The following is a 12,018-nucleotide window of genomic DNA, read 5'->3' as shown; positions in this document are numbered from 1 at the left end:
GCGTATTATGCCAGCACTTCCAGGGCCAGTCAGAAAAAGGAGACTTTTTCAAATTTCAAAAATTCTCTTTGGGGCTACAGGCAAAATCTCCTTTATGCCATCGGACCATGGTCATCCAACTCAGGTAAATGTGGTTGCTAAATTTCACTTCACTTTACAGAGTTTGCTGTCAAATACATCTAAAGCTCAAGGGCAACCATCATCTGGTTTCAATATGCCAATAAATTTCTCAGAGGAGAGGCTTGTATTGATGAAGGTGATAAAAGGAAAGGCAAAGAGACTACTGAATGGAAGAATACCACTCACTGAACAATCAAAGAGCTGATGCTTGTGACGATCAGTTTGGTGTTGCATATGGGGCCCTCAACTGTGAGCGTTAAAACAAGTAATTTCCTGAGAAGCTTGCGGCACCCTTTGCCACTACCCCAGTTTGAGAAGTGCTTATGCCATCACCAGCAAATGGGGCCACATCCTGGACGAATCCAGAAGGGTAGGTTGCTGCGGCAGCAGGGGTTGAGAGTGGAAGGAACGTGTGAGGAGGGATCAAGAGCACCACGCCTGTCAGAAGCGCTGCTTTCCTCTCTCTTGAAGAGGGTTGAATTCAAAGTGAGTCATCCTGCTGCTTCAACATCATGACTGTTTTCCACTGGCCATGGACGTCCTACTCTGTTTCGTTCTTCAGTTTTGTCCCTGTCCCGGCCACCTCCTGCATTCCCACTGGCTCCAGGGCAGGTTAGTCTGCACTCTTCAGAAAGAGAGGAGGAGGCTTCCCTAGTAAGAGAAATGTTTGTGGGTTACAGTTGTGATGTTTCCAGCAGAAGCACCATTTCATTAGCTTGCACAAGCTAAAGTAGTTGTGTGAAGTAAGATGGTTCTCAGGAGCTGGCAGTAGTACTCATCAGATAACCAGCTACACCAGTTTTAAGTGAGCATTTCTGCTGGCATTCTGCTAAATTTTCCTTTGAATTTTATGAGTCATGCCACAATGTAAGGCTTAGACACATCTTCCAGACTGCAGTAAGTATTAAACAGGAAAAGCTCCTAAGAAACAATCACGATGAAAGGCTAAAACATTTTCCACAGCTTTCAAGTTTGTGCAAATTTCAAATGACCCAAACCATCATTTTTCCCTCACACATCACATCTTTCTAAAAGGGCTGTTATTTGTCAAGTAATATTTCTTCCACCATTTTCATTTTGTCTCAGTCTGCAGGCAGGAGACTTCCAATGGCCATGTATGAAGTTGACCTCAGGCTGGGAAAGGCACTGTGTCAAAACAGTACAGGAAACCTGTGTGCTTACGAGCTTGAAGAAGTGGTTTTATACAGAAAAATTTTGACTTTAAGCATAGCTCACCCTTTTCAGAAATGGTGATTTTTTTTTTAAGTCTAATTAATTAATATACAATATGGTGACAAAAAGCAAGCTCTTTATCAGTAGCTCAGAATGGTTGTTAAAGACAATGTCATTTCTCAACTCAAAGTACCTTATTCAGGGTTTTTCTCCCCCACATGGTCAGCATAAAACACAAGCAATAGAACCCATTCCACCAAAGAAGTCAAACCCTGTTGATAGCCCTAGTGATTTCTCTTGAGAAGTTTGAAACTTAATATAGCTATGGTCCTGTTGACCTGCAGTCAACTTCCCGTGGCAGAGGAGAACTATAAAAAGTAAAGGTCTCTCTGGTTCAGTTACATACTTCATGGAATTTATTTATTTTTTTCCTGAAAGCCAAGTGTAGTAATAAAGCTGTGAGCCAGTGGACCCTTTCCGTTATTTTTCTTTCTGTATTTGCCACTACAAAGAGTGTCTTTTATAATACATATAAATAAATACATATATGTGTATATATTAACACTTATGATACTGATATTTTGAATGACTAGGGTCACACTGAAAGAGGTGAGAGAGGGTGGAATGTGAAGAAGGGTATGAAGGCTGGAGTATCATCAGGAGATCTCTGAAAGTCTGAAGTACCATTTTAAGTGTGCCAGTGGGGGAGGAGGTTCAGATCAAAGCCAGTGGAAAGAACCTCCTAACTTCTTGCAGCTTGATGGTAGTCAACTTTACTCCTAAAAGGTATTTTAAAGCCTTTTATGCTAATACTCTATAGATAATATAGATAAAAGCTCTGCTTTACACCATCTCAGGTTGGCTGTCTACAGATAACCCTTAAGCAGTGTCTGAAGTTTGCTCACATGGCTCTTCTCTGTTTCTGATTAAAATCTTGGTCACACGGAGCAAAGGACCTTTCAGTGGGCTTTCTGGGGTTTGCCAGATTGCTTCAGACCTTTTTAGCTACTACCATGTTTTCTTGGATTTATATATTTCTTTACCGTATTGAATTGCTGAGAGTTGTCTGCAGAGCAAACGTCTTTGAAGTGGCACATCAAAGACAGAGTCTGATACCTTTGCCTTAGCAGACCAAAAGCACATTTCTCTGGACAGTAGAAAGAGGCTGCACCCATGGAGGAAGATTCTCAGAGGAAGATTTCCTGTGTCTTGTGATGAACCAAAGGGGTCAGGTTTTTCTTAGTGAGATTACTGCATCCACCTTCTAGGAATCTTCTTACAGGACTGCAATTTATACAAAACCAGGGTAGGGGCTGCACAGGTTGAGAGAGTGCCTCATGCTGCTGTCAGCTCCATGACAGTAACTGAATGATTGTACAAGAGACTAATGAGTGAGCCAAACAACCATAAGAAAAGCGTAGAACAAAGCTTAGAACAGAACTATTCAAATGATAGACTCAGGTCTGAATCTGGGCAGATCCCAGACAAATAATGCCTGCTGCATTCCTGTTCAAGGTCTCAATATTTCTTACTCTTCCCCTGTCTCTTGGGGACCAGTTTAAGAGCACCCTTAGAATTCTTAGCTGTGAGGGCAGTGTGCAGTGCAGACCTAGAACAAGAACACTGAGGTTTTTTGCTAAATGGACTTTGGTAAAAATGAACATAGTAGTCCTGGCTCAGGTGCTAGGTTAGGGCAGTTACAAAGGTGAGCAACATGAAGTCAGTGGACCCAAACAGTGGAAACTGGTTTTTTCCATCAGTTCATCAGACAACTGCCTCCCAACATAGTTATCCATTGTTAATGGATTCTATGTAGGCATTGCAGCTATGTTATTTATTTTGCAACCTGGCACAGATTATTAGTTCTCTGGCAACTCTGCTCCAAGGCTTCAAAAGCCTTTATGAAGGGCATCAGTAGGCAAGCCACACTCAGGAAAAGCTGTGGTAACACAGTGCTGTGTCAATGCCTCTGAAAGATTGGGGGGGTCCCAGACCTACTCACAAATACAGCCTGCAGGGGCAGGGGTGGCGTTGTCTCCTATGGATTCTGTTTGAAGATTTCGTTAAGCTAGATCATCTTCTGCCTCTTGAGTTGGGAAGTGGATAGCATTGCTTTCCACACTGAATGGAGGAAACCATGAACAGGAACTTAACTGAAGTTTGGGGTTTTTTTCCCTTGGTATTTCCAGTGCTTGTGGGAAGGTGGAGATCACTTGCCTTTATGAAGGGCATCAGTAGGCAAGCCACACTCAGGAAAAGCTGTGGTAACACAGTGCTGTGTCAATGCCTCTGAAAGATTGGGGGGGTCCCAGACCTACTCACAAATACAGCCTGCAGGGGCAGGGGTGGCGTTGTCTCCTATGGATTCTGTTTGAAGATTTCGTTAAGCTAGATCATCTTCTGCCTCTTGAGTTGGGAAGTGGATAGCATTGCTTTCCACACTGAATGGAGGAAACCATGAACAGGAACTTAACTGAAGTTTGGGGTTTTTTTCCCTTGGTATTTTCAGTGCTTGTGGGAAGGTGGAGATCACTTGCTTTTATGTCATTTAGCAAACTCCTGTCTGTATCATTTGCTGATTTCTTGAAACATTCCTGCCAATATATCTCTCCTATCAACCATATAAATTTTGGATTTCTTTTCACTCAGAGATGACTTTGGACATATGGAATGTCAGTGTATAGGAAGGGTTAAAATCTTGAAGCTACTTAGTCCTTTTTGATTTGACATTGTTGAGTGAGCTGCAGAAAGCCTACCTGTTCTTGAGCATGGTGCGCAGTAACTAGAAACAATGGAGCAAGGGAGGAACTGAAAAATCCAGTCCCAGTTCTGTGGTGGTAACAGCAGAGATATTTGTGAAAGCAAAGTGCTCTTTCTGGACTTCAGGTTGGGTAGACACTATATTTGCTATCATGTTTGAGAACTGTTTGTCTTGTGTTTGTTAACTGTTGAGGTTTCTTTTCTGAATTTTTGGAAGTGAAAGAAATGCTCTGGGCTGCAAGTGGAGAGTTTTGTGCAGGACCAAGGCAAAACAAGAACAAAATTCTTTTTCAGAGATAATCTATTCTATTTCGGAGGTCGGTCAGTTTAAGATGGTGTGGTTTTATGGCTGTGTTAAACCTCTACAAGGCAATGATAGTGACTCTTTTTTTGCGTCAGAAGCTTTCTTAGTTCTTAGGCAGAGTTCAGTTGTAATCTTTATTGCAAGTTTTATTTAAAGTTTTTGCAGACTGTTCACAAAGGAAAAAACAAATGTGGTATCTACAGACTGGTAAGTAGAGTATTTCATTAGGGTGAGACAGGTACACAGACTGAAACAAAGGAGTTTTTCATCTTTTTCCTCTACTTGAATACACTATCTCTGAGAAGACAAAAGAATTAAGAGAATGATTTACATCAAGGAATTGCTTGGTGCATGCTCAGTTGCTGAAGATAAAAATCAGAGCAATTTGTCTGCCTTCTATTGTCATTGAGGATGCAATTGGCAGCTCCGATTTAAACTATCAGGCAGCTGACAGTTTCCGTCTGCTTAGCTCTGCCTCAGCCATCTGACTAACCCTGTACAATCAATCCTAGCATCTGACAGAGCGGCTTGGGGCTTTGATGAAACCAAGAATATCAGCCCTGGATTGCAAAAGAAACCAAGAATATCAGCCTTTTTGGTTTGAGAAAGCAGTATGAAATGACAGTGTCTTTTACTGCCACACAGTTCAGTTGTTTGTTTTTTCAGTTTCTCACCTGGCATACATTTAAGATCTAAACTACAAAGCACAGTAGTGACTTAGATCGCTGTTTTCTGTTCCTCAGTGTGAAAGAAATTCAATGAGGATGAGGTACCTCCCCTGTATCAATGCTTCTAGCAATCCTGCTAGATAAATATGTAGTAAATATCTGTGTGCTTTAATGATAGAAAATCTGTCTTTCTGGTTTTATATTGATTTTTAATTGACCCTTAATAATCAGGGTAGAAAGTGGCAAGTTTTCAGGAAAAACTAGGACACTTTTTGGAAAAAGTTTAAGATCTGTGACTCCCAGCTGGCTCTTCTGCATAATATAACATTGCTACCTTAAAGTAATTATTTATTTTGAGTTGCTTAAAATAGAGAAAACCAAAAAGGCATAGGAACTGAAGATGGAATGACCAATTTAAAGGGGGATTTTCAAAATTTGTCACAATGTGGAATTATGTTTTCCAAATGTTTTTTCCCTGAAACCACTTTTTCTTGCATAGTACCTTGGGGTAACTTTGTAAGGTTTCCTCAGAGAGCTGGTATCAGGGCAATATTGATAATGCATTTTGTCTGTTGTATAGTTCAGAAAGCCACCAAAGAGCAGTATTTTATGAGCTGCCGGGTAGATCTTGGATTTGCAACTGTTTAGAGTCTGACCTTATAATATTAATTCCAACACAGAAGTAAGACTACCAAAGGGGGGTGGGTTTGGGGTTTCTTTGGTGGAGGGGAGGGTTTGTGGAGCTTTTAAATGCATTTATATGTTTTCTGGCACATGATGGAATAAATTGTCTGAGACAATATGGTACTTATTAGCAATCCAGGAATGACCTTAGCTGGGATACCTGGGAAATTCGCAAGACCTTTTTGCTACTTATTAATTAGCATGGCTTTGTACATAGACAGGTCCATGATCACAGTCAATCAGACATGTTAGAAAAGGATGTGCCACTCCCCTCAGTGGTAAGGCCAGAATAAAGTTACCATAGGTCCCTAATAAAGAATTTCCTAATGCAGTACTGGGAAGACTTGAAGTTGTCTTGACAAACAGTATTGTTATTTCTAGGAAACTGAGCAGTTGGGTGTCATTGGTAGTGAAAATCAGGATGAATGCAAGAATTTTTAACAAAGAAACCTTACTTTTGTAGTAGGAAAGTGTAACAGAAAGCAGTAATCTGTCACAGTTTTTGTGAATCTCTGTCGTGTGGTTATGTCCCACCATGCAGTGGCTCACAGTCTCACTTTGCACTCAAAGACATGCTGCAGGCTCGCACCAGGACACCCTTCTCTACTCCCATGTGATCACCATGTAATTCTCATGTGTGCTTTGAATTTACCATTGCATTCCCTTCTCATGGGACCTAATTTAGTCAATGTCATGTATCAGTGTTTAGATTAAGTCAGAGGTTTGATTGTAACAGGGAGGCAAGTTTTGTAGGGAGGCCTACTGTATTTTATTGGACCAGCTGATTTGGTTGAAAATCTTTCTAACTTGCAAGCCCAGTAAATCCTAGGGGGTGTGTGTATAAAATGAGTGGTGTTCTATAGGAGGACAGACCTGCTCCTTCTTGGCTGGGATTGCCGTGTCATGTTCACTCTGCAGGAGGTAGGACAGAAGGTAAAATAAACCAGCCAAGACATGGGTGTGGGGAAAGTCTAGACTAGTGGAGCAGAACCATTCAGTCTCACCAAAACCTAATGCCTACCTGAGTGCTATCCAGGTAATCAGGAATCTGTGTCTGCTGCCACACTGACTGCTTCGTGCAATAAAATCACAGGCTAAATCTCTCTTGACCATCCACCCTTGTTCCAGTTTCATTGAGGGAAGTGATGGATACATGTTTTTTGCAACTCATGATATGCATCATTTATGATCATGTTTGCACCATAAATGTTGTTAACAGGTCCCTGTGACAAAGGTGAGAAGATGTTAAAGGTGTGGTATTCCTTTCTGCTGTGTTGGCTGTCCTTGCAACTTGAGGCTAATCCTGGTCTTAAAGTGAGGATTACTCAGAAGGGGCTGGACTATGGTATGTCTAGCATTGACAGAAGTTAATTTATGATTAATACTCTATGCACAAAATATAGTTCCTTAATAAGGGTGCAATGTAGAAACAAAGCTCCTTAAATATTGAAATAGAATAAATTCCTTTTGTCACCTCACACCAGGAACACCCTTTGTCTCTTCTCTCACTTATATCCTTCCTTTTTGCGCACCCCAGGTGTGAATTTATCCTTGCATTATTGATTGCATTCTCCTACAGACCAGCAGTGATTCTACTACCTTCCTCATATCAATCTAGTTTCTTAGAACCAGAATGAGATTGTCATATAATTGCTCCTGGTTTAAAAGTGTCAAAAAAACAACTGAAAGTTTAATTGAAGGTAATAAGACATAATTGTAAAAAAAGCTTACAGTTTTGGAACAGCCCATAGCTGCACATCTTCAACCTCGTTCCTCCATTTGGCATGGAGTAGCATATGCATGTGCCATTCTTTCAAAAAAATCTAGTAACTCTCTGCCATAATTCTGCCTCTTAACAGAATATCAGCAATTTCCACAATGTATTTTCCTTATTTTTTCTATTCATGCTAATTTTCACTGTCTCTTACCTAAGACTTACTCCATGTGTGTGGAGGACACACAGTATAATTCCAGTTGTTACAGAATTAATATTAATAATAAAGGTTAACAAGGCACAAATTCAACAAAGGCTGGGTCATGCTAAGAATTAATCGTCATTTGTGTACTGAACATGCTGACAGGTAAACAATGGACTTTGGAGATGAAAAGTAGAAGCTCAGGGTTTATGCCTTTGAGATGAAAGCAAGGATCAGGTCCACTTATTTCTCTGTACAAGCATTGTTTTAAAGGCTTTTGAGAAGTTGAGAAGTGCAGGGCAAACATCAGTCACCCAAAATGGAACTAATCTCCATATCTTTTTGTGACACACAGAAGAAATCACTCCCTAGGGATCTCTCATGCCTTTATGAGAATGAAATGAGAATTCAGCCTGGTATTTCTTAGTGTAAGCCCAGCAGTGTTTGTGACATTCAGCATGGCCTTCAAGTGCTGAATGAACAGATTAAGTTTGCACACCCCTGCGTTAGCAGTAAGAACGGACATTAACAGTGCACCTCTCAAAGGTATTTATTGTATTTGAAGAGCATGGTGCCTGCCATGTCTTTTCCCTTAATACGAGATTTGCAGGCTGAGGCAATAGATCCTGCCTGCACAGTCCTTACCTGCTGCAAGAACCTTGAGAGAAATTCCACCTGGGATCACTGCCTGCCTTCCCTGACAGTTTCTAAGAGAGCTTTAAGTTATTTCAGTCAGAGCCCATGTTTTGCATTGGAGGCAGGAATTCCCAGGGAATCATAACTTACCTCTCCTTCAAAAAAGATGCATTTTATAAAAAAGTATTCCAGTTTGAGTTATCATTGATTTAAATTCTTTGCTTTTTTAATACACTGAAGTCTGGGGGAGAAAAAAAAGATATTTTGTATTCAGCTACTGTGAGGCCAAAAGCTAAAGAAACTCACATGCTAAAAATATCTGAAAGCAGCACATTATTCAGTATTAAAGTTTTAGCAGTGTCTTCATCACAGATGAGCAAAAAGAAGGAAGGCACAAGGAATTTGGGATTTAAAGATGTCCTGTTTGTTGATGCTAGAATCTGTGTATTTTCAATGCACGAGTAGCATTGAAGCATTCAAGAAAGTAGGAATTCCTTAAAGCAAGGAGTGAAGGTAAGGGAATAAGTCAGAGATCTGCAGCATGCTGTAATGGATAAGGTGTAGTGGCAAAACATATGTACTCTGAAAGAAATGGGAAGAAAACATTTAAAAGGATTGGCTTTAAACCTCAAACAACTTCCTGTACACAAGCAATAATCCAGATAGTTCCACATTTGACATACCAGCACTTCAGATGCATATATCACACTTTTCCCGTAAGTAAACACTACATATAGAAGTCATCTTGCTACTTCTTAACTGCCTTTTTCGTTCAACAGGTATGAGACAAGCTCAGGGAAAGGTGATGACCAAGTGTTTCCCAAGGCTTTCCACATTGTCAGTGAAGTGAAGGAAGTATAACAGTTTCAGAAACCTGACAAGAGTTCTAGAATATAAAATACAACTCAGGGGCAAGATGATCTTGGCTAAATTATTTGTATGTGAGGCTAATAGAAGTTATAAATGGGTGTATAAGTAGTTGAAAGGAGGTCTCGGTAAGGGTTTAAGAATCAGAGGTTTCTATGAACTATGTTAAAAGTGATTAAATTATTCGGCAGTATATCTGGACCTTTGGGTGCCTGAATCCAATCTGCAAGGCATGTGCTTTCCTCTGTCCCCTTGTAGGCAGGAGGATTGCAATGGAGCTGCTGAAGCAAGCAGTATTGAAAGAGACCTTCCCAAGCTGGAGTGGGCAAGAGAGTTTCTTGGTTATTAAGGCTAACTATGTAATTTCAAGGTAAGTAAAGGAAAAACATTTCAAAGTTTTAGGATGAAGCATCTTATTGTATTGTTATTGCATAGTAATAATTATGCAGCCTTTTTTTTTTTGTTCAGTATAAAATTTTAATGGTTCATCTAACTCTGCTCCCACTGCCCAAACACTGATTTGTTTTATAAGTACTTCCTTCTACCACGCTCAGAGATGAGCTTTAGAAAGCTTCTGAAGGAGCACTTCAGCTGGTTTTTTAGTTGGTTTGTCTCAGAGTTTGGGGCAAGGCAGGTGTAAGCATGGCTATGACACGTCAGGGGAAATGGGTGGGAAAAGAGGGAAGAATCGGTATTATTAACAGTCTGCTACTGTGAAGGGCCTGTAGCGGTGGAAGTAATTTGTTTGTGTTTGATGAGAAAAAGCCAACAAAGGGATAGGATGAAAATGGGTGCAGGGGGACAGTGTGTCTGGGCTGACGTGGCAAGAAGATGACTTTTACAGGATCTTTTTGGATGTCTTCCACTGTCACCCAAAGAGGTTGGGAAGCTCCACCCTTGGAGGTGTTTGAGACTCGAGTGGTCAGAGCCCCTGAGTTGGCCCAGCTTTGAGTAGGGGGTTGAACCAGAAAATCTCCTGACGTCCCATTCCAGCCTAAATTATTACATGATCTTCAAAACCCCAGTTCATTCTCCCAACCATATTTCTTGAAATTGGCCATCTTCCCAGTGGATAATCTGATTTTAGCTCATCACAAACAAGATTATTAAAGGCAGCCTTACTGCTGCCCAAGATGGTATTGGAAAATTATAGTAATTTTATCTAAAAGTAGCTGGTGCCTTCTGCCCCAGGGGAAAGTAGATTAAAGGCAGTTGTTTCAGAGATCTCTGCCAGATATCAGGAAACAATGAGGATTGTGTACTACATGATAAGATTACAGCTGATATTTTTACAATGTTCAGCTCAATTCAGCACACCCATTTGTAAGAAAATATCCTTGAGTATCAGAAACATTTGTTTTGTCAGGGAAATCTTCAAATAAGATTTTGTTTAGAAAAATGGATCCTCTCCAGAGAGAGAAACTCTGAAGTTCTTCAGCAAATGCTAGCATTCAGACAACCTGGATTTATTTATAGTTGTAGCATCTGGGTTTAAAACACAGACTTACTTTCCCCTAGTAAGCATATTTCACTTCAAAGAATTTGTTTTTCCTCCCAAGGGACAATTTTTCTTTTAGCCAAGCATCCTTTTTTCCCTGGGCAGATATCAAGGATTCTTTTCCCAAGGATGCTACAAAGAGTAAAGGTACAGGTGTCTTTCTTTCCTAAAATATACAAGGGTCACTCATTTCTGAGAAATTGTTTTACCAAAGCATAGACTTTGCCTTTGTTAGCAGAAGGGTTTTCAGTGATCAGAAGTACTTTTTACTTTTTTGACATGCAGTCTAATATCCCCCTTTCTGTATTCTGCAGGCTCAGAATTAATGCTCTAGATTTCCCAGAAACTTCTGCTTCCTTTATTCCTGGCACTGGCATTAGTCTGTCCATCGCACATGCTTCTGCTACGATCAGTGCAGACTGGAGAATGAATGCGTGGCTGCTGTAAGTATTGTACAGTGCGATGCAGGTGTGGGGGACAGTTCTGGGAGAAGGATTGCAAATGAAATTCAGAAAGCTAGTTGGTAATTATTATTTTTCAGGTCAGATATGTTTTATCATTTAACAACCATCTATTTGAATAAAGTCCTTAAGAAGGAAACATCCCCTGCCAACTAATGCTTTTTTTTTTTTTTTTACTTACTCTACCCCAAAAGTTGTCTCTTTGAGAAGTATCAGGTCAGACATCTGTTATCATGCTCAATTTGTCCAGACTGTGTATTACGTGATATTACATGAATATTCAGGACCACAGAGTTTACAGTGGCCGCATTTGTTACTTTCTTTGTACAGTATAACTGGAAGGTTGACTCTATAGCTAATTATCTGTTTGCTGGTACAGTGTATATTGTCTTCCAAAGCGCTCCTATTAAAGGAAGGGCACTGTCACAATGCCAAACATTCAGAACTTCGGAAACTCCATAATTCGGGTCACTAAGGAAAGCTGACTTAGCTTCACGAGCCTGTGCAGTATGAGATTGTCTTTAATGACATGATTGCATAGTGATTTTTCTACTTTCTTATCTCAGCATTTTTGCTGTAGAACTTTAATATAATGTTCTAGATTTTCTTGGGGATGGGGGAAGGGCTAAAACTTCTGGGATATCAGAAAAGTTTGCAAGGTGCTAATCTCTACAATTTGGATTAATGGAATAACTGGTAACAGCAGTAGGTGTTGCTCTATTTGTGAGCCACATAGTACAGCAAGATGGATCACCAGGCTGCAAGTTTCACAGCATGTCCTGATTTCAAAGGAGCACAGACGTGCAGTTCTGCATCCAGTCTCAGTACTGGTGGCTGGAAACTGCTGTCACTGTGCCCCCAACCTGTCTGCTTCTTCTGTCATTCCGCTATTGTGAGGAAAAGGAGACTGCGTTCAGCCGGGGCAATACTG

General features: G+C 40.5%; 2 protein-coding genes across 2 annotated transcripts in view; one reads left to right on the top strand and one right to left on the bottom strand.

Moving 5' to 3' along the window:
- The window catches only part of FBXO7 (F-box protein 7), a 17,735-nt gene extending 13,672 nt beyond the window's left edge, over nt 1–4,063 (bottom strand). Inside the window, exons 1-2 of the mRNA XM_035903175.1 lie at nt 4,050–4,063; nt 666–771 (exon numbers count right to left, since the gene is read on the bottom strand). Coding sequence (XP_035759068.1) covers nt 666–771; nt 4,050–4,063 — 120 coding nt within the window. The remainder of the gene's footprint in view (nt 1–665; nt 772–4,049) is intronic.
- Nucleotides 4,064–6,894: 2,831 nt separating this feature from the next.
- The window catches only part of LOC118453254 (BPI fold-containing family C protein-like), a 17,939-nt gene continuing 12,815 nt past the window's right edge, over nt 6,895–12,018 (top strand). Inside the window, 3 exon segments of the mRNA XM_035903174.1 lie at nt 6,895–7,054; nt 9,387–9,498; nt 10,941–11,069. Coding sequence (XP_035759067.1) covers nt 6,895–7,054; nt 9,387–9,498; nt 10,941–11,069 — 401 coding nt within the window.

This window comes from Egretta garzetta, unplaced genomic scaffold (genome assembly GCF_000687185.1).
Source record: "Egretta garzetta isolate BGI_Z169 unplaced genomic scaffold, ASM68718v1 scaffold51, whole genome shotgun sequence".
Taxonomy (NCBI): domain Eukaryota; kingdom Metazoa; phylum Chordata; class Aves; order Pelecaniformes; family Ardeidae; genus Egretta; species Egretta garzetta.
Note: the sequence above shows the minus strand (reverse complement) of the source record. Positions and strands in the feature narration are given on the sequence as shown.